Source organism: Oncorhynchus nerka, unplaced genomic scaffold, assembly GCF_034236695.1.
Source record: "Oncorhynchus nerka isolate Pitt River unplaced genomic scaffold, Oner_Uvic_2.0 unplaced_scaffold_1531, whole genome shotgun sequence".
Classification (NCBI taxonomy): Eukaryota; Metazoa; Chordata; class Actinopteri; order Salmoniformes; family Salmonidae; genus Oncorhynchus; species Oncorhynchus nerka.
This window is the reverse complement of record NW_027039785.1, coordinates 53,633-81,103: the sequence shown is the minus strand read 5'-3', so window position 1 is coordinate 81,103 and position 27,471 is coordinate 53,633. Positions and strand designations below refer to the sequence as shown.

The window sequence follows — 27,471 nt, the reverse complement described above, 5'->3', positions numbered from 1 at the left end:
AGTGCTTTTGGAACGGGCAGACAAAGTTCACATTGATCCATGGAGCTGAAAAGGGACAATGTCGGAGTTTAATTCAATAATAGAAAAGCTGCGAAATGGAGAGTTGAAAATAAAGAGAAGGGAGGGACAGGAAATTAATGTTTGAGAAATATTTGGTGAAATGGTAAAAGACGATGATAGCAGTGCCGGCTTTGTCATGTGTGGTGATTGTGAGGCACAATACAAGTTCGACAGTCACAAGTCGGGACTTCAAATAGGCCTAAAACACGTCAAAGGAACTTCTCAAATGGATTGAATGGGAATTGAAATCTGGACACTGACTGTAGGTCTATAACCTCTCACATTGCCTTAACATTAACTTCTGCTGAATTAACATTTTTTTTCAGTAAAATTATACACCAAATGTCGGCAATTTTTAAAATTTGGAAACAGGAGTGGAGATATTATTTATTAATCTCAGCATCTTGAGAGAATCCGAATGTGCAGTTAGATACCATCTGTAGAGGTGCTATCTTTGTCAGCATCATAAAAGCTGATAGTGTTTCAACCAGATAAAATATGCATCCAAGCCAAACAGAAATCAGAAACATGTTGGGTCGTTTTCACAGCTTTATATTTCATTATGAGGTCGAAAAAAAAGACTGAATGCGTCCCAAAACATTGATTTAGATTATAGTGAAATCGTGAAAATATATGTTTATCTTGGCTACTTGTACTCTTGAGTAGATTCTTCAATGGGGTAGCAGTCGTGTTTTTGGTGGTCTGTCAAACAACACCTACAGTGCATTCGGAAAGTATTCAGACCACTGGACCTTTTCCAAATGCTGTTATGTTACAGCAGTATTCTAAAATGGATTAAATAAAACCTTTTCCTCATCAATCTACACACAATACCTCATAACGACAGCGAAAACATGTTTTTACAAATTTTAGCAAATTTATTAAGAATGTAAAAAACAGAAATACCTTATTTACATAAGTATTCAGACCCTTTGCTATGAGACTCGATATTCAGCTCAGGAGCATCCTGTTTTCATTGATCATCCTAGAGATGTTTCTACAACTTCATTGGAGTCCACCTGTGGTACATTAAAATGAATGGACATGATTTGGAAAGGCACACACCTGTCTATAAAAGGTCCCACAGTTGACAGTGTATGTCAGAGCAAGAACTAAGCCATGAGGTAGAAGGAATTGTCCGTAGAACTCTGAGACATGATTGTGTCGAGACACAGATCTGGAGAAGGGAACCATGTCTGCAGCTTTGAAGATCCCCCAAGAACACAGTGACCTCCATCATTCTTAAATGGAAGAAATTTGGAACCACCAAGACTCATCCTAGAGCTGGCCGACCTGCCAAACTGAGCTATCGGGGGAGAAGGGCCTTGGTCAGGGAGGTGACCTATGACCCCATGATCAAACCCTAGAGCAGGAGCTGGGATGAGTTGACATCTCATTCCTTCAACTCAAGACTGCTCTCTCCAAGTACACATGATCTGTGGGTTTGATTGATTGACTGGTAGGTATTGATTGATTTTGATTCTCTCATTTGACCTGCAGAAATGTAAAGCCACAGCAAATACAAGGTAAGTCAACCATCTCTGTCTCTATCTCTCTCCCCCCTTATTTCCCTCTCTCCTCTGTTGTTCTGAACCCAGCCCCAAAGCAGCCCTGACTCCTGAATGTTCCTCCAGAGACTGACGCGTTGCTGTACCTGAACAAGACCGGGTCTCGGGATGGCTGGTCGACGTGGCCAAAACACCTGGGCAACCTGCGCTTCAGAGTGTCGGAGAAGATGAAGGACATTCTGACCTGTAGTGAGTATCAATGTGTGATTATACTGTGCAATATGTAGGTTTACAATTTCAATGAAATAAGGGAACTACTGTATCAGAATCAAAGGTTCTACTTCAGAATGTCTCTATTTCTCCTCCACTCCTGTGGTTCTGGACCTCAACACTGCCCACTCAGATGACTTGACAAGTATGTAAAGTTCCTGAAAACATTGTGGCACCTCAGAGTCCTGACAACAGAAATAGGTTTCTTCCGTCCTGGGCTCAGAGGCATATCACTCAGTGGAACACTGTTGGGACGGGACGGACACTGGAGGCTGGGTGGGCCGAAGGAGCCGGGGGGCAACGGACACTGAGGCTGGGTGTGGGCCGTAGGAGCCAGGAGGGGGGGCAACGACACTGGAGGCTGGGTGGGCCGAGGAGCCGAGAGGGGGGGCAACGGACACTGGAGGCTGGGCGTGGCCGAGGGAGCCCGAGAGGGGGGGGCAACGGACACTGGAGGCTGGGTGTGGGCCAAGGAGCCGAGAGGGGGGCAACGGACACTGGAGGCTGGGTGTGGGCCGAGGAGCCGAGAGGGGGGGCAACGGACACTGGAGGCTGGGTGTGGGCCGAAGGAGCCGAGAGGGGGGGCAACGGACACTGGAGGCTGGGTGTGGGCCGTAGGAGCCGAGAGGGGGGGGGGGGGGGCAGACACTGGAGGCTGGGTGGGCCGTAGGAGCCGAGAGGGGGGCCAACGGACACTGGAGGCTGGTTGTAAATCGTAGGAGCCGAGAGGGGGGCAACGGACACTGGAGGCTGGGTGGGGCCGAGGAGCCGAGAGGGGGGGGAGGCAACGGACACTGGAGGCTGGGTGTGGGCCGTAGGAGCCGAGAGGGGGGCAACAGACACTGGAGGCTGGGTGTGGGCCGTAGGAGCCGAGAGGGGGGCAACGGACACTGAGGCTGGGTGTGGGCCGTATGAGCCGAGAGGGGGGGGCAACAGACACTGGAGGCTGGGTGTGGGCCGTATGAGCCGAGAGGGGGGCAACGGACACTGGAGGCTGGGTGTGGCCGAAGGAGCCGGGGGGCAACGGACACTGGAGGCTGGGTGTGGGCCGTAGGAGCCGAGAGGGGGCAACGGACACTGGAGGCTGGGTGTGGGCCGAGGAGCCGAGGGGGGAGGGGCAACGGACACTGGAGGCTGGGTGTGGGCCGTAGGAGCCGAGAGGGGGGCAACGGACACTGGAGGCTGGGTGTGGGCCGAAGGAGCCGAGAGGGGGGCAACGGACACTGGAGGCTGGGTGTGGGCCGTAGGAGAGGAGCCGAGAGGGGGGCAACAGACACTGAGGCTGGGTGTGGGCCGAGGAGCCGAGAGGGGGGGGCACAGACACTGGAGGCTGGGTGTGGGCCGAGGAGCCGAGAGGGGGGAGGGGCAACAGACACTGGAGGCTGGGTGTGGCCGTAGGAGCGAGAGGGGGGCAACGGACACTGGAGGCTGGGTTGGGGCCGTAGGAGCCGAGAGGGGGGCAACGGACACTGGAGGCTGGGTGTGGGCCGTAGGAGCCGAAGGGGGGGTGAGGCAACGGACACTGGAGGCTGGGTGGGCCGAGGAGCCGAGAGGGGGGCAACAGACACTGGAGGCTGGGTGTGGGCCGAGGAGCGAGAGGGGGGGGGCAACGGACACTGGAGGCTGGGTGTGGGCCGAAGGAGCCGAGAGGGGGGCAACGGACACTGGAGGCTGGGTGTGGGCCGTAGGAGAGAGCCGAGAGGGGGGGGCAACAGACACTGGAGGCTGGGTGTGGGCCGAGGAGCCGAGAGGGGGGCAACAGACACTGGAGGCTGGGTGTGGGCCGTAGGAGCCGAGAGGGGGGGGAGGGGCAACAGACACTGGAGGCTGGGTGTGGGCCGTAGGAGCCGAGAGGGGGGGGCAACGGACACTGGAGGCTGGTTGTGGGCCGAGGAGCCGAGAGGGGGGCAACGGACACTGGAGGCTGGGTGTGGGCCGTAGGAGCCGAAGGGGGGAGGCAACGGACACTGGAGGCTGGGTGTGGGCCGAGAGCGAGAGGGGGGGCAACAGACACTGGAGGCTGGGTGTGGGCCGTAGGAGTCGAGAGGGGGGGGCAAACGGACACTGGAGGCTGGGTGTGGGCCGAGGAGCCGAGAGGGGGGCAACGGACACTGGAGGCTGGGTGTGGGCCGTAGGAGCGAGAGGGGGGCAACAGACACTGGAGGCTGGGTGGGCCGTAGCAGCCGAGAGGGGGGCAACGGACACTGGAGGCTGGTTGTGGGCCGTAGGAGCCGAGAGGGGGGCAACGGACACTGGAGGCTGGGTGTGGGCCGAGGAGCCGAGAGGGGGGGCAACGGACACTGGAGGCTGGGTGGGGCCGAGGAGCCGAGAGGGGGGCAACAGACACTGGAGGCTGGGTGGGGCCGAGGAGCCGAGAGGGGGGCAACGGACACTGGAGGCTGGGTGTGGGCCGATGAGCCGAGAGGGGGGAGGGGGGCAACAGACACTGGAGGCTGGGTGGGGCCGATGAGCCGAGAGGGGGGCAACGGACACTGGAGGCTGGGTGGGGCCGAAGGAGCCGGGGGCAACGGACACTGGAGGCTGGGTGTGGGCCGTAGAGCCGAGAGGGGGCAACGGACACTGGAGGCTGGGTGTGGGCCGTAGGAGCCGAGAGGGGGGGGCAACGGACACTGAGGCTGGGTGTGGGCCGAGGAGCGAGAGGGGGCAACGGACACTGGAGGCTGGGTGTGGGCCGAGGAGCCGAGAGGGGGGAGGCAACGGACACTGGAGGCTGGGTGTGGGCCGTAGGAGCCGAGAGGGGGGGCAACAGACACTGGAGGCTGGGTGTGGGCCGTAGGAGCCGAGAGGGGGACAACGGACACTGAGGCTGGGTGTGGGCCGAGGAGCCGAGAGGGGGGCAACGGACACTGGAGGCTGGGTGTGGGCCGTAGGAGCCGAGAGGGGGGCAACGGACACTGGAGGCTGGGTGTGGGCCGTATGAGCGAGAGGGGGGCAACGGACACTGGAGGCTGGGTGTGGGCCGTATGAGCGAGAGGGGGGGGCAAACGGACACTGGAGGCTGGGTGTGGGCCGAAGGAGCCGGGGGCAACGGACACTGGAGGCTGGGTGTGGGCCGTAGGAGCCGAGAGGGGGGCAACGGACACTGGAGGCTGGGTGTGGGCCGTAGGAGCCGAGAGGGGGGCAACGGACACTGGAGGCTGGGTGTGGGCCGAGGAGCCGAGAGGGGGGGGGCAACGGACACTGGAGGCTGGGTGTGGGCCGTAGGGAGCCGAGAGGGGGGCAACGGACACTGGAGGCTGGGTGTGGGCCGAAGGAGCCGAGAGGGGGGGCAACGGACGCTGGAGGCTGGTTGTGGGCCGTAGGAGCCGAGAGGGGGGCAACGGACACTGGAGGCTGGGTGTGGCCGTATGAGCCGAGAGGGGGAGGGGGGCAACAGACACTGGAGGCTGGGTGGGCCGTATGAGCGAGAGGGGGCAACGGACACTGGAGGCTGGGTGTGGGCCGAAGGAGCCGGGGGCAACGGACACTGGAGGCTGGGTGTGGGCCGTAGGAGCCGAGAGGGGGGGCAACGGACACTGGAGGCTGGGTGTGGGCCGAGGAGCCGAGAGGGGGGGGCAACGGACACTGGAGGCTGGGTGTGGGCCGTAGGAGCCGAGAGGGGGGGCAACGGACACTGGAGGCTGGGTGTGGCCGTAGGAGCCGAGAGGGGGGGGAGGCAACGGACACTGGAGGCTGGGTGTGGGCCGAGAGGGGGGCAACAGACACTGAGGCTGGGTGGGAGGGAGCCGAGAGGGGGACAACGGACACTGGAGGCTGGGTGTGGGCCGTAGGAGCCGAGAGGGGGGCAACGGACACTGGAGGCTGGGTGTGGGCCGAGGAGCCGAGAGGGGGGGCAACGGACACTGGAGGCTGGGTGTGGGCCGTATGAGCCGAGAGGGGGGCAACGGACACTGGAGGCTGGGTGTGGGCCGAAGGAGCCGGGGGCAACGGACACTGGAGGCTGGGTGGGGCCGTAGGAGCCGAGAGGGGGGGCAACGGACACTGGAGGCTGGGTGTGGGCCGAGGAGCCGAGAGGGGGGCAACGGACACTGGAGGCTGGGTGTGGGCCGTAGGAGCCGAGAGGGGGGGCAACGGACACTGGAGGCTGGGTGTGGGCCGTAGGAGCCGAGAGGGGGGCAACGGACACTGGAGGCTGGGTGTGGGCCGAAGGAGCCGAGAGGGGGGCAACGGACGCTGGAGGCTGGTTGTGGGCCGTAGGAGCCGAGAGGGGGCAAACGGACACTGGAGGCTGGGTGTGGGCCGAGGAGCCGAGAGGGGGGCAACGGACACTGGAGGCTGGGTGTGGGCCGAGGAGCCGAGAGGGGGCAACGGACACTGGAGGCTGGGTGTGGGCCGTAGGAGCCGAGAGGGGGCAACGGACACTGGAGGCTGGGTGTGGGCCGTAGGAGCCGAGAGGGGGGCAACGGACACTGGAGGCTGGGTGTGGGCCGTAGGAGCCGAGAGGGGGGCAACGGACACTGGAGGCTGGGTGTGGGCCGAGGAGCCGAGAGGGGGGCAACGGACACTGGAGGCTGGGTGGGGCCGGAAGGGAGCCGAGAGGGGGGGGGCAACGGACACTGGAGGCTGGGTGTGGGCCGGAGGAGCCGAGAGGGGGGGCAACGGACACTGGAGGCTGGGTGTGGGCCGTAGGAGCCGAGAGGGGGGCAACGGACACTGGAGGCTGGGTGTGGGCCGAGGAGCCGAGAGGGGGGCAACGGACACTGGAGGCTGGGTGTGGGCCGAGGAGCGAGAGGGGGGCAACGGACACTGGAGGCTGGGTGTAATGCCGAGGAGCCGAGAGGGGGGCAACGGACACTGGAGGCTGGGTGGGCCGGGAGCCGAGAGGGGGCAACGGACACTGGAGGCTGGTTGTGGGCCGTAGGAGCCGAGAGGGGGGCAACGGACACTGGAGGCTGGGTGTGGGCCGTAGGAGCCGAGAGGGGGCAACGGACACTGGAGGCTGGGTGTGGGCCGTAGGAGCCGAGAGGGGGGCAACGGACACTGGAGGCTGGGTGTGGGCCGTAGGAGCCGAGAGGGGGGGCAACGGACACTGGAGGCTGGGTGTGGGCCGTAGGAGCCGAGAGGGGGCAACGGACACTGGAGGCTGGGTGTGGGCCGAGGAGCCGAGAGGGGGGGGGGCAACGGACACTGGAGGCTGGGTGTGGGCCGTAGGAGCCGAGAGGGGGGGGCAACGGACACTGGAGGCTGGGTGTGGGCCGTAGGAGCCGAGAGGGGGGGGCAACGGACACTGGAGGCTGGGTGTGGGCCGTAGGGAGCCGAGAGGGGGGCAACGGACACTGGAGGCTGGGTGTGGGCCGTAGGAGCCGAGAGGGGGGGGCAACGGACACTGGAGGCTGGGTGTGGGCCGTAGGAGCGAGAGGGGGGGCAACGGACACTGGAGGCTGGGTGTGGGCCGTGGGAGCCGAGAGGGGGGCAACGGACACTGGAGGCTGGGTGTGGGCCGTAGGAGCCGAGAGGGGGGGCAACGGACACTGGAGGCTGGGTGTGGGCCGTGGGTGTGCCCAGAGCCGAGAGGGGGGCAACGGACACTGGAGGCTGGGTGTGGGCCGAGGAGGGGGGGCAACGGACACTGGAGGCTGGGTGTGGGCCGTGGAGCCGAGAGGGGGGGCAACGGACACTGGAGGCTGGGTGTGGGCCGAGGAGCCGAGAGGGGGGCAACGGACACTGGAGGCTGGGTGTGGGCCGTAGGAGCAGGGGGGCAACGGACACTGGAGGCTGGGTGTGGGCCGAGAGCCGAGAGGGGGGCAACGGACACTGGAGGCTGGGTGTGGGCCGAGGAGCCGAGAGGGGGGCAACGGACACTGGAGGCTGGGTGTGGGCCGTAGGAGCCGAGAGGGGGGCAACGGACACTGGAGGCTGGGTGTGGGCCGTAGGAGCCGAGAGGGGGGCAACGGACACTGGAGGCTGGGTGTGGGCCAACGGACACTGGAGCTGGGTGTGGGCGAGCGAGGGGGGGGCAACGGACACTGGAGGCTGGGTGTGGGCCGTAGGAGCCGAGAGGGGGGGGCAACGGACACTGGAGGCTGGGTGTGGGCCGAGGAGCCGAGAGGGGGGGCAACGGACACTGGAGGCTGGGTGTGGGCCGTAGGAGCCGAGAGGGGGCAACGGACACTGGAGGCTGGGTGTGGGGCCGAGGAGCCGAGAGGGGGCAACGGACACTGGAGGCTGGGTGTGGGCCGTAGAGCCGAGAGGGGGGGGCAACGGACACTGGAGGCTGGGTGTGGGCCGTAGGAGCCGAGAGGGGGAGGCAACGGACACTGGAGGCTGGGTGTGGGCCGTAGGAGCCGAGAGGGGGGCAACGGACACTGGAGGCTGGGTGTGGGCCGTAGGAGCCGAGAGGGGGGGCAACGGACACTGGAGGCTGGGTGTGGGCCGTAGGAGCCGAGAGGGGGGCAACGGACACTGGAGGCTGGGTGTGGGCCGTAGGAGCCGAGAGGGGGGCAACGGACACTGGAGGCTGGGTGTGGGCCGTATGAGCCGAGAGGGGGGCAACGGACACTGGAGGCTGGGTGTGGGCCGTATGAGCCGAGAGGGGGGGGCAACGGACACTGGAGGCTGGGTGTGGGCCGAAGGAGCCGGGGGGCAACGGACACTGGAGGCTGGGTGTGGGCCGTAGGAGCCGAGAGGGGGGCAACGGACACTGGAGGCTGGGTGTGGGCCGTAGGAGCCGAGAGGGGGGCAACGGACACTGGAGGCTGGGTGTGGGCCGTAGGAGCCGAGAGGGGGGCAACGGACACTGGAGGCTGGGTGTGGGCCGTAGGAGCCGAGAGGGGGGGGGGGCAACGGACACTGGAGGCTGGGTGTGGGCCGAAGGAGCCGAGAGGGGGGCAACGGACGCTGGAGGCTGGTTGTGGGCCGTAGGAGCCGAGAGGGGGGGCAACAGACACTGGAGGCTGGGTGTGGGCCGTAGGAGCCGAGAGGGGGGCAACGGACACTGGAGGCTGGGTGTGGGCCGTAGGAGCCGAGAGGGGGGGGCCAACGGACACTGGAGGCTGGGTGTGGGCCGTATGAGCCGAGAGGGGGGCAACGGACACTGGAGGCTGGGTGTGGGCCGTAGGAGTCGAGAGGGGGGGGCAACAGACACTGGAGACTGGGTGTGGGCCGTAGGAGTCGAGAGGGGGGGCAACGGACACTGGAGGCTGGGTGTGGGCCGTAGGAGCCGAGAGGGGGGAGGCAACGGACACTGGAGGCTGGGTGTGGGCCGTAGGAGCCGAGGGGGGCAACAGACACTGGAGGCTGGGTGTGGGCCGTAGGAGTCGAGAGGGGGGGCAACGGACACTGGAGGCTGGGTGTGGGCCGTAGGAGCCGAGAGGGGGGGAGGCAACGGACACTGGAGGCTGGGTGTGGGCCGTAGGAGCGAGAGGGGGGGCAACGGACACTGGAGGCTGGGTGTGGGCCGTAGGAGCCGAGAGGGGGGCAACGGACACTGGAGGCTGGGTGTGGGCCGTATGAGCCGAGAGGGGGGCAACGGACACTGGAGGCTGGGTGTGGGCCGTAGGAGCCGAGAGGGGGGGCAACAGACACTGGAGGCTGGGTGTGGGCCGTAGGAGTCGAGAGGGGGGGCAACAGACACTGGAGGCTGGGTGTGGGCCGTAGGAGTCGAGAGGGGGGGGCAACGGACACTGGAGGCTGGGTGTGGGCCGTAGGAGCCGATAGGGGGGGGGAGGCAACGGACACTGGAGGCTGGGTGTGGGCCGTAGGAGCCGAGGGGGGCAACAGACACTGGAGGCTGGGTGTGGGCCGTAGGAGCCGAGAGGGGGGGGCAACGGACACTGGAGGCTGGGTGTGGGCCGTAGGAGCCGAGAGGGGGAGGCAACGGACACTGGAGGCTGGGTGTGGGCCGTAGGAGCCGAGGGGGGGGGGCAAACTTCACCTGGTCAAACTGCAGTCTGTTGGACAAGGATGGGATCTACAGACTCATCTCCTCTGTAGAACAGGGTACTGGTCATACTGTGTTGTACAAGGATGGGATCTACAGACTCATCTCCTCTGTAGAACAGGGTACTGGTCAAACTGCAGTCTGTTGGACAAGGATGGGATCTACAGACTCATCTCCTCTGTAGAACAGGGTACTGGTCATACTGTGTTGTACAAGGATGGGATCTACAGACTCATCTCCTCTGTAGAACAGGGTACTGGTCATACTGTGTTGTACAAGGATGGGATCTACAGACTCATCTCCTCTGTAGAACAGGGTACTGGTCATACTGCAGTCTGTTGTACAAGGATGGGATCTACAGACTCATCTCCTCTGTAGTACAGGATACTGGTCATAAATATGGTTCATTAAAGTGCAGTAAGAGACAGACCTCGGAGGATCAGGGTGTTTGTGGACATGGACAGAGGATGTGGGGAATTCTATGAACCCCCCATTAACAAAATATCAGTATACTGACTTCGTTACAACTTTGTTAACAAGAGAGTTTTTCCATTTGTTGTCCATGGACAGTCTCCTTTGAGTATCGTACCAGTCAAACCCACTGTCTCAGTACCACCAGTAAACTACTGATTGCTGTGGCTAACAGTACGTCACCGTCAGAGGGTTCACAAGTAGCTGCCGTGGGGTTTATTCACTAGAAACCCAACAGAACCAAACAGAAGAATACGAAACGGGTGGGACTTACCTGAATTCGTCCAATAGAAACTCTTGTTTTCATTGCAAAATGTTTTGCTCAGTGTACACTAATCAATAGACTCCTGTCTGAACAACAGGAGTGTGGCGCCAAAGGTTATCCACAAACGTATTAGATTACTTTGGAAGGTTGTTGATGCTCAGTTCATGTTGGCAATCAACTAAATATAACTTGAAGCAATCCTACATCTTTACATACTAGGTCGTTTCTTTATGTAGCTCTGATATATATATATATATATACAATACTACGTTGAAGCAATAAGACCCGAGGGGCTGTGGTATATGGCCAATATACCACGGCTTAGGGCTGTTCTTTCACGCGATGCAGAGCGGGGAGCCTGGACACAGACCTTAGCCGTGGTATATTGACCATATACCACAGCCCCTCGGACCTTATTGCTATTATAAAATGGTTACTAAAGTAATTAGAGCAGTAATAACACATGTTTTGTCATACCTGTGGTATACGGTCTCATATACCACGGCTGTCAGCCAATCAGCATTCAAGGCTGGAACCACCCAGTTTATAATTGTTGGTATATTTTAAGGAGGGATTTTTAGTTGACCAAAATTGCTTCTACTTTGTCGTCTACTCTGTTTAAATCAGTTGTAAAAGCTGTTTGTTAAAAAACATGGTTTGATACATCTTCTGTGAAGGTTTCCATGGTTTGATACATCTTCTGTGAAGGTTTCCATGTCTTGATACATCTTCTGTGAAGGTTTCCATGGTTTGATACATCTTCTGTGAAGGTTTCCATGTCTTGATACATCTTCTGTGAAGGTTTCCATGGTTTGATACATCTTCTGTGGAGGTTTCCATGTCTTGATACATCTTCTGTGAAGGTTTCCATGGTTTGATACATCTTCTGTGAAGGTTCCATGTCTTGATACATCTTCTGTGAAGGTTTCCATGGTTTGATACATCTTCTGTGAAGGTTCCATGTCTTGATACATCTTCTGTGAAGGTTTCCATGGTTTGATACATCTTCTGTGAAGGTTTCCATGGTTTGATACATCTTCTGTGAAGGTTTCTATGCCTTGATACATCTTCTGTGAAGGTTTCCATGTCTTGATACATCTTCTGTGAAGGTTTCCATGTCTTGATACATCTTCGGTGAAGGTTTCCATGTCTTGATACATCTTCGGTGAAGGTTTCCATGTCTTGATACATCTTCTGTGAAGGTTTCCATGATGACATCTTCTGTGAAGGTTTCCATGTCTTGATACATCTTCGGTGTCTGTCTTGATACATCTTCTCCATGTCTTGATACATCTTCTGTGAAGGTTTCCATGGGTTGATACATCTTCGGTGAAGGTTTCCATGTCTTGATACATCTTCTGTGAAGGTTTCCATGTCTTGATACATCTTCTGTGAAGGTTTCCATGTCTTGATACATCTTCGGTGAAGGTTTCCATGTCTTGATACATCTTCTTTTCCATGTCTTGAACATCTTCTGTGAAGGTTTCCATGTCTTGATACATCTTCTGTGAAGGTTTCCATGTCTTGATACATCTTCGGTGAAGGTTTCCATGTCTTGATACATCTTCTGTGAAGGTTTCCATGTCTTGATACATCTTCTGTGAAGGTTTCCATGGGTTGATACATCTTCTGTGAAGGTTTCCATGTCTTGATACATCTTCTGTGAAGTTCCATGTCTTGATACATCTTCTGTGAAGGTTTCCATGGTTTGATACATCTTCTGTGAAGGTTCCCATGGTTTGATACATCTTCTGTGAAGGTTTCCATGGTTTAATATATCTTCTGTGAAGGTTTCCATGTCGTGATACATCTTCTGTGAAGGTTTCCATGTCTTGATACATCTTCTGTGAAGGTTTCCATGTCTTGATACATCTTCTGTGAAGGTTTCCATTGTTTGATACATATTCTGTGAAGGTTTCCATGGTTTGATACATCTTCTGTGAAGGTTTCCATGTCTTATGTATATCCATGTATCCTAACCAGCGGTACCAGAACCCCTGGGGGGTAATGGGCATATCCACAGGGGGTACCTGAGAAGCCTGAGGCCATAGGCTTACTAGTAATGGGCATGAGGGGGTACTCTGGGCAGAGTAAAATGGACTTGGTGGTACATTAACCAAAAGGTTGGGAGCCACTGATGTACATTAAGAAAATGCTTGGTTGAAAATACTGCCACTTGGTGTTTACAACTACTACTACTAAAGATTGAGTATACTCTGCTGTCGCCTATTGGCAAGAAAGGGAATCGCATATTTAAACCGTGTGAAACATTCGGCTCCTCAGTGCTTCCAGTCAGAGCGTTTGTTTTGAAATGGGGAAGTCAAGTTTTGTAACAATCCAATAGGAGGAATGAAAACAGCAGCTTCACATTACAGTTGGTCGAATAATCAGATTTTTTACAAATATATAAGAATGCAACTAGCCAGCTAAGCAACTAGTTAGTTAGTTAGCGGTCGAAATTTAAGGAATTGTTACCTGGAGGAAAATGGGGGAGGGTTTAGTATTTTCTTGTATTTAGTCCAGGGGAGGGTCATGTAATTTGTAATCGATTTATATGTCAATATTTGTCCGCATTTTGGAATGTACGTGTTGAATTCGGCTATGTAAACTTTGGTGTACAACCCTGCTCTCTCTCGTTCTCCTCGCTGAGCTCGGCTGGGTGGGCACTTAGCTTTCCATTGGCTTTTTGATCAGACCCTCTCTGTGCTTGGTGTATCAGAACGTGGGCATGTAGAGTATCTGGTGAATCAAATGGTGCTTGTAGTGATGACGTAGAGAGCTAGCGCACAATAAGAACGATGGTTGAGATGCTGCATTCAAAACAACTGGGAACTCAGAAATCTCAGACTTCGGTGCATTCAAGACAACTCGGGGAAAGGGAGGGGAGAACGAGCTCCGACTGGGGAAAATAGTTTTGAAAGGTCATCCAACTCCGAATTCAAAGTCGGAAACTCAGGCATCTTGCTAGAGCTCTGACTTTCAGACCTGAAGATCACTGCCATTATTTGTCTCTTTTGTGTGTGTGTGTTGAGTTCCCAGTTGTCTTGAAAGCGCCAAAAAACTGGTGTATCACAACAACACGCATGGCGTTGCACAATTATGGAAGGACCACAGCTCGTGAAACATGCATCTTCACTACAATTTACAGGTTTCTTTGCGCTGAAGAGAGTCTAGAAAAGTTTAATAGAATTTTGGAGTTGAATGGAGATGGTTCCTCAATGTGGAAAAACGTGACGGGGTAAAATCAGGTGTTGGAGGAGTTACTGAGTTTTTCAAGCAATATGTTTATCATAGGCTGCCTGTCATTACATCATGATTTTGGTTTTTATTCGAAGCATTAGTCTCACATTCTATAGTCAACTTTACACACGACACTGACATGCACTACCTCACCAGCTATGTGTCTACATACATAAATGCTTCTACTTTGTCGTCTACTCTGTTTAAATCAGTTGTAAAAGCTGTTTGTAGATCTGTCCCTAATGAATGTTTTGTTGTTGACCAAAATGGTTCCTACTGTTGCCTACTACTAGGTTCTGCTCATCAATTGTTAGGCTATTTGTTAATAAAACATGTAAAGACTGCCTCTTTACCGGACTTATGTTTTTTTTATGTTTTCAACTACCCCTACCAAAGATTTTAGAGTATAATTGACTTTGTGGCTGTGTTATCTAGTGGGAACCGGCTAGTGCTTCCGGTTTGAGGGAGAGTTGAATGAAATATTTAGCTGGCTAATTCCCTTCCGTACCAACAGGTGGCAGTAACTGAACGAGTCAACTCTTCAAAAGACAGGCAACTAGTTTTCTGAACGGCGTGTGAGATAGATTTCCTTCCACACAGCAACAATGGCAGCCTCCAATACCAATGTGATACGGGTGCGATTGTATTTTGATTACCCGCCGCCCTCGGTATCCGACTGTCGCATGTGCTGGGTCCTCGTGGATCTGAACAAATGCCGCGTGGTAGCAGACATAGCCAGCGTGATCAGGGAAAAGTTCGACTTCAGTCGCAGGAGCATTTTGAGTCTGTTCATTGAAGACTGCTATCTGCCGCACACAGAGAGCATCTACGTAGTCCGAGATAACGACAGCATCAGGTGCGTCACACACACCCGCCTAGCCAGACATGTTTTTATCCAGTCTGATCCACGCTTAGCTCTAGACCTGCGCTAGTGCTTTGGACAAGAGCTAATGGCGCTGTAACTTTCATTAGGATTTCAGTCTGTGATCTAACCCACGTGGTTGGTTCATTCAATTTATTTGGGTTGGTTATACAGCCTAACTAGGTAGCTAGCTACACCGGCTTGCAACAAAACAATAGAGGGATTGCACTGCAAGCCTGGTCTTAGCCTAGGCCGATCTGTTTTCACACACACCACCCCTAGTACTTTGAGAATATCTACCGTTCCAACCCTCCGTGTTGTGTTGATTGACAGAGTGAAGGTGGACACCCTAACCCTTTCGAATGGAAGTCAGTCGAACACATCTGTTGTGAAGTCCAAGAAGAGGAGGAGAGATGCCGAGGAGGAGGAGCCCACACAGAACCGAGTGAGTGAAGAGTGGAAGAAGAAGAAGAGAAAGAAGGAGAGTCAGGTGGCCGATTCCAACCAGGCTGCGGTTGAAGAGAGGAGGAAAGAAGACAAGCAGAAACAGAAGAAGAAAATGAAAAATAAGGTGGTGACCAAAACCACTGCTTCGTCCACAGGACCCCCTCCCACCTCATCCACAGGACCCCCTCCCACCTCATCCACAGGACCCTCTCCCACCTCATCCACAGGACCCTCTCCCACCTCGTCTACAGGACCCTCTCCCACCGTAGTCAAAGCGGACAAAAAAAATAAGAAGGATCCAGCAGTATCTGTTAACGGTAAAGCCACAGCAAAGACCCCGAATGGGGAAACGGACGACTCTTCTGATTCCAGTGAAAGCAGTAGTGAGGAGGAGGAGGCCCCCAGTAAAACCCCCATGCAGAAACTACCCCCCCAAATCACACTCTGCTAGCTCTACACCCCCTGTCACATCTAAAGCCACCCCTGTAGTTAAACCCCGAGTCCCCATTAAGAAACCACGCCCACCTCCCTCATCATCTGATTCGGACTCCTCAGACTCATCGGGTGACGATGCCTCTAGCAAAGCCACCACAGGCAAACCTCCCGTTAAAAACCAAACTCCTCTATCCAAACCTGCTGCCACTCCTCCTACCACTATACCCACCGGCCCCAGAGCTGGTCCTAGAGACAAAACCACCCCCTCCAGGGTCAGCCTCCCTTCCTCAGGTCCCAGGACCTCTGTATCCCCTGGCCAGAGAGCTAATGCTCCAGGGCCAGGCTCTACCCCAGCAGTGCAGAAGGCCCACAGGAGGCCTGAGAGCCCAGGCTCTAGTAGTAGTAGTAGTGAGGAGGAGATCCAGCTGGTTATCAAACAACCGGGCCTGGGGATGGGGATAGTCCCTGCTATGGCAGCACAACCCACCTGGAGAGGCAGGGGAAGCCCTAGGGGTGCGGAGAGGTGGGGGTAGAGGGGTTAGGGGTAGAGGGGATGGAGGCCAGAGTTGGGGTGGTGGAGGTAGGGGGGTTAGAGGGGACTGGGACAGGGGTCCTCGTGGTGGGGGTAGAAGTGGGGAGTGGGACAGGGGTCCTCGTGGTGGGGGTAGAGGTGGGAGAGGGGAAGATAGCGGGGCAGGGGGAGGAGATAATGCAGGGTTTTATTTCAACTATGAAGGTGGACAGCGACAGCAGACTCCTCAGCCACCATCGTACCAGAAGGACTCCCTGATTAACAGCTCTGTGGTGTTCCAGGTAAGTCAACTGACTGCTACACGGTATTCCAGGGTTGGTCAATTCAAGTCATTTAGATTGTTTAAAAAAAATTCTCATTGAAAAGCTCAGAACTGGAATTGGCATTTTACTTCCTGAATTGAAATGGACTCGACACCAACCCTGTGGCATTCTGTAACCTGTGATGTGGGAGGTATGATATTTATAGGTGTGTGTGTGTGCTGTCCCTCAGGACGGACAGAAGATCGCCTTCAGAACCCATCGGAGAGTGTCCCCAAGAGGGACTACAGTGAGATGCCCCTCCTAGCTGCTCCCCCTCAGGACGGACAGAAGATCGCCTTCAAGGTAACCCACCTTTTATAGACCGCCGAGGTAACCCACCGCTTATAGACCGAGGTAACCCACCTCTTATAGACCGAGGTAACCCACCTTTTATAGACCGTCGAGGTAACCCACCTCTTATAGACCGTCGAGGTAACCCACCTCTTATAGACCGCCGAGGTAACCCACCTCGTATAGACCGAGGTAACCCACCTCTTATAGACCGTCGAGGTAACCGAGGTAACCCACCTCTTATAGACCGTCGAGGTAACCCACCTCTCCGAGGTAATCCACCATAGACCGTCGAGGTAACCCACCTCTTATAGACCGTCGAGGTAACCCACCTCTTATAGACCGTCGAGGTAACCCACCTCTTATAGACCGTCGAGGTAACCCACCTCTTATAGACCGTCGAGGTAACCCACCTCTTATAGACCGTCGAGGTAACCCACCTCTTATAGACCGTCGAGGTAACCCACCTCTTATAGACCGTCGAGGTAACCCACCTCTTATAGACCGTAACCCACCTCTTATAGACCGGAGGTAACCCAACCCACCTCTTATAGACCGTCGAGGTAACCCACCTCTTATAGACCGTCGAGGTAACCCACCTCTTATAGACCGACCGTCGAGGTAACCCACCTCTTATAGACCGTCGAGGTAACCCACCTCTTATAGACCGTCGAGGTAACCCACCACTTATAGACAGTCGAGGTAACCCACCTCTTATAGACCGAGGTAACCCACCTCTTATAGACCGAGGTAACCCACCTCTTATAGACCTTCGAGGTAACCCACCTCTTATAGACCGACCGCGGTAACCCACCTCTTATAGACCGTCGCGGTAACCCACCGCTTATAGACTCTTATAGACCGTCGAGGTAACCCACCTCTTATAGACCGTAACCCACCACTTATAGACCGTCGAGGTAACCCACCTCTTATAGACCGTCGAGGTAACCCACCTCTTATAGACCTTCGAGGTAACCCACCTCTTATAGACCGTCGAGGTAACCGTCAACCTCTTATAGACCGAGGTAACCCACCTCTTATAGACCGTCGATAACCCACCTCTTATAGACCGAGGTAACCCACCTCTTATAGACCTGCTGACCGCGAGGTTCCCGTTGAGGTAACTCACCACAGCCCAGTCTGATACACAGGGTTCAAATGGAAGCAATGCGTTTTACCTTCACTCAGGTCATGTGACCAGGAAACTCCTAGCTGTACTAATTCAGTCGACTCTCCCTGGTCGAGGAGGGAAAGAGTTAAAGATGCTGCTGATGTACAACGGCAAGAGAAAGTAGGTGAACCCTTTGGCATTACCTGGATTTCTGCATTCATTCATCATCACATTTTATCTGATCTTCACCTAAGTCACAACAATAGACAGTCTGCTGCTTAAAACTAATAACAAACAATTATATGTTTTCATGTCTTTCTTGAACCCCCCGTGTAAACATGCACAGTGGAGGGGTGTAAACATGCACAGTGGAGGGTTGTAAACATGCACAGTGCGGGGTTGTAAACATGCACAGTGGAGGGTTGTAAACATGCACAGTGGAGGGGTGTAAACATGCACAGTGGAGGGGTGTAAACATGCACAGTGGAGGGTTGTAAACATGCACAGTGGAGGGTTGTAAACATGCACAGTGGGGGGTTGTAAACATGCACAGTGGAGGGTTGTAAACATGCACAGTGGAGGGTTGTAAACATGCACAGTGGAGGGTTGTAAAGCCTTGGATTTAATAACTGGTTGACTCTCCTTTCGCAGCAATAACCTCAACCGAATGTGTCCTGTAGTTGTAGGTCAGACCAGTACAACGGTCAGGAGGAATTTTGGACCATTCCTCTTTACAAAACCGCTTCAGTTCAGCAATGTTCTTGGGATGTCTGGTGTAAACCGCTCTCTCGAGGTCATGCCACAGCATCTCAAATCGGGTTGAGGTCAGGGCCACTCCAGAAGGCGTATTTTCTTCTGTTGAAGCCATTCTGTTGTTGGTTTAACTTCTGTGTTTTGGGTCGTTGTCCTGTTTCATCACCCAACTTCTGTTGAACTTCAATTGGCGTACAGATAGCCTTACATTCTCCTGCAAAATGTCTTGATAAACTTGGGAATTCATTTTTCTGCCGACGATAGCAAGCTGTCCAGGCCCTGAGGCAACAAAGCAGCCCCAAACCTTGATTCTCCCTCCACTGTACTTTACAGTTGGGATGAGGTTTTGATGTTGGTGTGCTGGGCTTTTTTTCTCCACACATAGTGATGTCTGTTCCTTCCAAACAACTCAACTGTAGTTTCATCTGCCCACAGAATATTTTGCCGCTAAGAGCTGTGGAACATCAAGGTGCTCTTTTGCGAACTTCAGACTTGCAGCAATGGCTTCTTCCGTGGCGTCCTCCCATGAACACCATTCTTGTTTAGTGTTTTACGTATCGAAGACTCGTCAACAGAGATGTTAGCATGTTCCAGAGATTTCTGTAAGTCTTAAGCTGACACTCTAGGATTCTTCTTAACCTCATTGATCATTCTGCTCTGTGCTCTTGCAGTCATCTTTGCAGGACAGCCACTCCTAGGGAAAGTAGCAACAGTGAAGAACTTCATCCATTTATAGACCATTTGTCTGACCGAGGACTGATGAACATCAAGGCTTTTAGAGATACTTTGTAACCCTTTCCAGCTTTATGCAAATCAATCATTCTTAATCTTAGGTCTTCTGATCTCTTTTGTTCGAGGCATGGTTCACATCGGGCAATGCTTCTTGTGAATAGCAAACTCAAATTTTGTGAGTTTTTTTTTTAAAGGGCTGGGCAGCTCTAACCAACATCTCCAATCTCGTCTCATTGATTGGACTCCAGGTTAGCCGACTCCTGACTCCAATTAGCTTTTGGAGAAGTCATTAGCCTCGGGGTTCACATACTTTTTCCAACCTACGTTGTGAATGTTCAAATGATGTATTCAATATAGACAAGAAAAATACAGTCATTTGTGTGTTATTAGTTTTAAGCACACTGTGTTTTGTCTATTGTTGTAACTTAGATGAAGATCAGGTCAAATGTGATGACCAATTTATGCAGAAATCCAGGTAATTCATCCAGAAATCCAGGTAATTCATCCAGAAATCCAGGTAATTCCAAAGGGTTCACATACCTTTTTCTTACCACTGTAAGACCCTCCGTTTTCCATGTGAATAAAACCTCTTTAATTAACATAGAAGAACAGTGAGAGACGACTGTAGAGTTGTGTGTTGCTAAGGTGCTACACACCTCCATGTAACTCCATGTAATCACTCTGTCGTGTGTGTGTGTGGTGTGTGTGTTCACAGCTGCTGGAGCTGACAGAGAACTACACACCAGAGGTGTCGGAGTATAAAGTAAGTAAAAATAGTTGAAAGACTCGCTGTTTTCTCTCTCCTCTGTCTGGTATAACTTGAGGAGAAACAGCTGTGTGAACAGGGTTAGGAACTGTTTTCTCTCCTGTGTCTGGTATAACTTGAGGAGAAACAGCTGTGTGAACAGGGTTAGGAACTGTTTTCTCTCTCTGTGTCTGGTATAACTTGAGGAGAAACAGCTGTGTGAACACGGTTAGGAACTGTTTTCTCTCTGTGTCTGGTATAACTTGAGGAGAAAGAGCTGTGTGAACAGGGTTAGGAACTGTTTTCTCTCTGTCTGGTATAACTTGAGGAGAAACAGCTGTGTGAACAGGGTTAGGAACTGTTTTCTCTCTGTCTGGTATAACCTGAGGAGAAACAGCTGTGTGAACAGGGTTAGGAACTGTTTTCTCTCTCTGTGTCTGGTATAACTTGAGGAGAAACAGCTGTGTGAACACGGTTAGGAACTGTTTTCTCTCTGTCTGGTATAACTTGAGGAGAAACAGCTGTGTGAACAGGGTTAGGAACTGTTTTCTCTCTGTCTGGTATAACTTGAGGAGAAACAGCTGTGTGAACAGGGTTAGGAACTGTTTTCTCTCTGTCTGGTATAACTTGAGGAGAAACAGCTGTGTGAACAGGGTTAGGAACTGTTTTCTCTCTCTGTCTGGTATAACTTGAGGAGAAACAGCTGTGTGAACACGGTTAGGAACTGTTTTCTCTAACCGTAGGTGGACAGCACTTTTTTTTCTTAAGTTATGTCCTGAACTAGGACTAAATACATGTGGTAAGAAATGTTTATATGCTACATATTTAAAAATATAATCGGTTTCATTTGGGTAATGTTCTTTAACACTGTGTGTCTCCCCGTTTGTCTATCAGGAGGGGAAAATCATTCATTTTGACCACAGCACCAAACAGATTGAGCTCGAACTGCTCTCTACTTATCAAGGTAGGACAAAACGGATGACTGCTCTCTGCTTATCAAGGTAGGACAAAACGGATGACTGCTCTCTACTTATCAAGGTAAGACAAAACGGATGACTGCTCTCTACTTATCAAGGTAAGACCAAACGGATGACTGCTCTCTGCTTATCAAGGTAGAACAAACGGATGACTGCTCTCTGCTTATCAAGGTAAGATCAAACGGATGACTGCTCTCTACTTATCAAGGTAAGACAAAACGGATGACTGCTCTCTGCTTATCAAGGTAAGACAAAACGGATGACTGCTCTCTACTTATTCAAGTAATGTTGATGCTCCAGTCTGCTTATCAAGGTAAGACCAAACGGATGACTGCTCTCTGCTTATCAAGGTAAGACCAAACGGATGACTGCTCTCTGCTTATCAAGGTAAGGCCAAACGGATGACTGCTCTCTGCTTATCAAGGTAAGGCCAAACGGATGACTGCTCTCTGCTTATCAAGGTAAGGCCAAACGGATGACTGCTCTCTGCTTATCAAGGTAAGGCCAAACGGATGACTGCTCTCTGCTTATCAAGGTAAGGCCAAACGGATGACTGCTCTCTGCTTATCAAGGTAAGGCCAAACGGATGACTGCTCTCTGCTTATCAAGGTAAGGCCAAACAGATGACTGCTCTCTGCTTATCAAGGTAAGACCAAACGGATGACTGCTCTCTGCTTATCAAGGTACGGCCAAACGGATGACTGCTCTCTGCTTATCAAGCTAGGATGAAGATCCCTCACTTAACAGTTTAAACGAATGGGGGGAAATGAAGGAAATAACTGTTGAATGGCGATACTCCACCCTTCTCCCAGAATGCACTGGCACAACTTCCTGTCATTGTATTGATGTAATGATTGGCTGGAGTGAGCTTCCACTGTTACATCCATGATGAGAAGTGTTCCAGTGTGCAACTTTGGGAGAAAGGTGGAGAATCGGGACTCGGACAATGTTTCCCTCAGCCATCTGAAGGCACCTTGGCACTACCTGTCATTGTCTGCCCCTCACCTGGCACTACCTGTCATTGTCTGCCCCTCACCTGGCACTACCTGTCATTGTCTGCCCCTCACCTTGGCACTACCTGTCATTGTCTGCCCCTCACCTTGTCATTGCACCCGGCACTACCTGTCATTGTCTCACCCGGCACTACCTGTCATTGTCTGCCCTCACCCGGCACTACCTCACCCGGCACTACCTGTCATTGTCTGCCCCTCACCCGCACTACCTGTCATTGTCTGCACTACCTGTCATTGTCTGCCCCTCACCCGCACTACCTGTCATTGTCTGGCACTACCTGTCATTGTCTGCCCCTCACCTACCTGTCATTGCACTACCTGTCATTGTCTGCCCTCACCCGGCACTACCTGTCATTGTCTGCCCCTTACCTGGCACTACCTGTCATTGTCTGCCCCTCACCTGGCACTACCTGTCATTGTCTGCCCCTCACCTGGCACTACCTGTCATTGTCTGCCCCTCACCTTGGCACTACCTGTCATTGTCTGCCCCTCACCTTGGCACTACCTGTCATTGTCTGCCCCTCACCTGGCACTACCTGTCATTGTCTGCCCTCACCTGCACTACCTCACCTGGCACTACCTGTCATTGCCTGCCCCTCATTGTCCTCACCTGGCACTACCTGTCATTGCTGCCCTCACCTGGCACTACCTCACCTGGCACTACCTGTCATTGCCCCCTCACCTGGCACTACCTCATTGTCTGCCCTCACCTGGCACTACCTGTCATTGTCTGCCCCTCACCTGGCACTACATGTCATTGTCTGCCCCTCACCTGGCACTACCTGTCATTGTCTGCCCTCACCTGGCACTACCTGTCATTGTCATGCCCCTCACCTGGCACTACCTGTCACCTGGCACTACCTGTCATTGTCTGCCCTCACCTGCACTACCTGTCATTGTCTGCCCCTCACCTGGCACTACCTGTCATTGTCTGCCCCTCACCTGGCACACTATTGTCCTCACCTGTACCTGTCATTGTCTGCCCCTCACCTGCCACTACCTGTCATTGGACCTTACCAAGATGGACCAACCTTAACATGTCTGTCTTCCCCTCAGCGCCAGTGGAGCCGGGGAAGTTTGACCTGGTGTATCAGAACGCGGACGGATCCGAGAGTGTGGAGTACGCTGTGTCCCGGGGCTCCAGGGTAAGACATAAAATACTGTTACTGTATGTTTTATATATACATGAATAAAACCAATAGAATCAGTGTGGAGTACGCTGTGTCCCGGGGCTCCAGGGTAAGACATAAAATACTGTTACTGTACGTTTATATATACATGAATAAAACCAATAGAATCAGTGTGGAGTACGCTGTGTCCCGGGGCTCCTGGGTAAGACATAAAATACTGTTACTGTACGTTTATATATACATGAATAAAACCAATAGAATCAGTGTGGAGTACGCTGTGTCCCGGGGCTCCTGGGTAAGACATATAATACTGTTACTACAGTGTTATTTCACAGAACCTGCCTATATGCACACTGATCCTGCAGCACAATTGATCTGCACACATTCATCACAATTTAGACTTCATTTCTACAATAATGTATTATCAGATTGTATGTCAGAGCCAGGGTCTGGCTTAACACTGGGGGTGGCTTAACACTGGGAGGGTGGGGGTGGCTTAACACTGGGGGGTGGCTTAACACTGGGAGGGGTGGGGGTGGCTTAACACTCTGGGAGGGGGGGGGTGGCTTAACACTGGGAGGGGTGGGGGTGGCTTAACACTGGGAGGGGGTGGGGGTGGCTTAACACTCTGGGAGGGGTGGGGGTGGCTTAACACTCTGGGGGGGGTGGGGGTGGCTTAACACTCTGGGGGTGGGTGGGGGGGGTGGCTTAACACTCTGGGGGTGGTTAACACTCTGGGGGTGGCTTAACACTCTGGGGGTGGGGGGGGGTGGCTTAACACTCTGGGGGGGTGGGGGTGGCTTAACACTGGGGGGGGTGGGGGTGGCTTAACACTCTGGGGGGGTGGGGTGGCTTAACACTCTGGGGGGGGGTGGGGGTGGCTTAACACTCTGGGGGGGGGGTGGGGGGGTGGGTGGGGGGTGGCTTAACACTCTGGGGGTGGCTTAACACTCTGGGGGTGGGGGTGGCTTAACACTCTGGGGGGGTGGGGGTGGCTTAACACTCTGTGGGGGGGGTGGCTTAACACTCTGGGGGTGGGGGTGGCTTAACACTCTGGGGGGTGGCTTAACACTCTGGGGGGGACTGGGGGTGGCTTAACATTCTGGGGGTGGGGGTGGCTTAACACTCTGGGGGGTGGTGTGGCTTAACACTCTGGGGGTGGCTTAACACTCTGGGGGGGCTTAACACTCTGGGGGGGGGGGGGGGGGTGGAACACTCTGGGGGTGGGGGGGGTGGCTTAACGGGGGTGGCTCTGTGGGGGGTGGCTTAACACTCTGTGGGAGGGGGGGCTTAACACTCTGTGGGGTGGTGTGTGGCTTAACACTCTGGGGGCTGGGGCTTAACACTCTGGGGGGTGGCTTAACACTCTGGGGTGGCTTAACACTCTGGGGGTCTGGGGGTGGCTTAACACTCTGGGGGGGGGGGGCTTAACCTTTGAATGTTTTGGTTCCATTGACCATCCTCTCTTCACTAAGCAGGCCTCTTCTCACTGTACTGGCTCTGTGACACAGTATGGATAAGCTTGACCCCCTCTCTATTGTCCCTGACTGCATTTTAACCCCATCACCCACATGTTGAGGGAAGCTGTTCATTGTCCAATGAATGTCCCTTATAATCGTTTAGTTGAAAGAGAAACCTGTTGGGAGACTTTAAACCAGGCATAATGGAGGTTAAATACTTTCCAATAAAACAGCTGTATGTGCAGAATTTGGAATGTTGTGGTTTTCCGGTTGCCATGGGGATGTGTTTGTGATGTCACTCCCATAGAATTGAATAGAATCCCATTTCAGTGTCTTTTTCTCTCTCTCTCTCTGCAGGTGACTGAACGTTGGGACTCACTGCTGGAACCCAGGCTAGTTGTTGGGAATTTGAGCTGAGGAACAAGATGGACGTTCTTGGTCGACTTGGCCCAGGCATTTCTAACACACTGGCCCATTTCCCCCACTTGAGTTCCCCAGTATTGGCCAAATTATAATAATTCAGCACACAACCCCAATTTAGACTAAGTTAAAGATGGACCAGCCCAAATCTGGCATTTGCCGGATCTGCCCCATGCCCAGTCCGTTTCTGGTTGGATCGACTGTGGCTTGTTCTGACACCTCCATAGACAGTTTACCCTGAACCCAGATTAAGCTGGAGATGTTTCATTGACTATGATTATGTTTAGTTCAGGAGTAGAACCTTAATCTGGGTCTGGGAAACCAGCCTTACTGTCAACATGTGGTTGACTCAACTAATTCAGGATGTTTTTTTAATGGAGATTTGTTAAATTCAATAGTTTTGCGTTTCAGTTTATTTCCTCAGTAGACGAGTTAAAATGAAATTGACCAGAACCTTGGATTCAGCTAATCAAAGTCTGGATTAAAGCTATTGATTAGTTTTAGTTCTGGGTGTGATGAGCACCATTTTAATGATTTACTTAAAACATCTTCTAATGTTGTATTGTGGAAGGGAGGGGTACAGGGTAGGTTGCTTAAGTACCTTCAAATGTTATTTCCTCTTTGGTCTCTTTACTTTATTTTTTTTACACATTGATATAACTGTGAATGTCCATCTTGAATTTAAAAAAAAATAGTTTGTAAGATAATAAAGTTTGATATCCTATGACCGGATAGGTGGGGTTTCTTAAGCTATGCCCTAGTTCCAGTAGTTATCAAGAATAGCATCCACACCAGAGGTCAGGACAATTTAATGGAACGTAAAGTAGCTATTCAGGGTAACCATGGAGCTGGGGCGTGTACAAGGACAATACATACATTGGCGATTGGAAAACGTGTCATATTAGGTTCTGTTTTTTTTTTCTTTTTAAATATCACCATTTATTTTACGTTGATATTACAGTAATGATTAACTTCCAATTCTGTTCAATAGTCCTATGGTTGGAAAACAACCAAGGAGCTAGATGGTGTCACAATAACATCAAATTGTATCTTTCTCAGTATCATAACATAAAAACACCTGACCTGACACTTTGAAAACACGCTCATGGGCAGATGTTTTTTTTCCTTCATGATCGTGAATCGTAGCCATTTATCGTCTCTACCCACCGCGCGTCGATCAGTGGTCCTTCCCAGTCCGTAACGGGATGCTGCTGATGTCACAGCACCAACCGAGCCAGTCAGCAACGGCACCAGCGGAGAACAGCAACCGGAATGATGGCGAATACAGAACCAATTCAAACAAAGTCCGTCCAATAACGACGTTATCTGACAAACCGAACTCTTAAGATGGAAGGAAACGTCTTCCCCGACCAAGAACAGCTTCTAGGGTTCCTGAAAAAGCTCAAGGAGGTATTCGACGTGTGTGATGAGGATGCTGATGGTTATATTCGGGTCGAACATTTTGTGGATTTGGGGCTTCAGTTCGGGCAGGGGGACAGAGATGAGGTAAGTCCATCTGTCGGTTGACGACATCCACGGATGATGAATGATAATTTGGAGGATATTTGATCGAAGGAAGCTCCTGTCTGTGCAAGTGTTTTGAAATATGATCATCACAACATGTATTAGGCCGTATGTGTGTGTACGTTAGTTTATTATACATGTTTTAGGCCGTATGTGTGTGTGTGTACGTTAGTTTATTATACATGTTTTAGGCCGTGTGTGTGTGTACGTTAGTTTATTATACATGTTTTAGGCCGTGTGTGTGTGTGTACGTTAGTTTATTATACATGTTTTAGGCCGTATGTGTGTGTGTACGTTAGTTTATTATACATGTTTTAGGCCGTATGTGTGTGTACGTTAGTGTATTATACATGTATTCATCGCCAACGTCGCTATGACACTGAGACAAACAGGTTGCCAGCCAGAACCGAATGTGATCTCGAGGTGACCGTTGGATTTATTTTCTGATGGATTATACGATTTGGTGTTAAAAATCAAATCTGTCTGATAGGATCATTTAGTCGACACGGTTTAAATAGGAACGATACGTTCTCATTGACGTCAACACATCTGTACGCGCGCCAACCACAGGTAGGCATATTCCTCCAGGATAGTCAGACATCGATAGGTCTTTCATAATGGGGATGGTGAGTCAGATAGACCTAATGGGGAGATGTATATTATATGTGTATTTGTACCGGAGATCGTGTGTGTCTGTATAAGTGTGGTTACATTTGCCAGGTTGCCATTAGGCTTCTTTATCAATGCACTCATTCATTTCACATGAATCATTATCATTTCTCTATAATGAATTAGAAATAAAACAATTATTATAGATTTGGAAAACTATTGGTGTCTGCTGTTTCACTTGTCACTGTACAGGTTATCCGATACACCTTTATAGACTTGACAAGCTTACATTCAACCAACATCAATACAAACACATTGAAATGACATGTTGTAGTATCATGTGGAAGCTTATTTAACCCTGTTACAATATCCTTATAACAAACAGGCAGGGTAGGCAGACAGGCATACAGACAG

General features: G+C 52.7%; 1 protein-coding gene and 1 pseudogene across 1 annotated transcript; one reads left to right on the top strand and one right to left on the bottom strand.

Moving 5' to 3' along the window:
- Positions 1–1,953: 1,953 nt before the first annotated feature.
- Positions 1,954–11,964, bottom strand: LOC135568512 (proline-rich protein 36-like). The gene is made up of 24 exons (XM_065015305.1): positions 11,828–11,964; positions 9,631–9,748; positions 9,382–9,588; positions 8,846–9,292; positions 8,650–8,752; positions 8,311–8,506; positions 7,970–8,123; positions 7,708–7,882; positions 7,137–7,435; positions 6,559–6,751; positions 6,316–6,471; positions 5,984–6,087; positions 5,701–5,847; positions 5,474–5,569; positions 5,039–5,381; positions 4,800–4,948; positions 4,611–4,712; positions 4,232–4,519; positions 3,658–4,090; positions 3,454–3,610; positions 3,114–3,367; positions 2,680–3,020; positions 2,486–2,588; positions 1,954–2,342 (listed from the first exon to the last, which is right to left on the bottom strand). The coding sequence occupies exons 1-24, from the start codon at positions 11,962–11,964 to the stop codon at positions 1,954–1,956; spliced, it is 5,091 nt and encodes a 1,696-aa protein (XP_064871377.1).
- Positions 11,965–14,166: 2,202 nt separating this feature from the next.
- On the top strand, positions 14,167–25,651 carry LOC135568513 (coilin-like; annotated as a pseudogene).
- The last annotated feature ends 1,820 nt before the right edge of the window (positions 25,652–27,471 follow it).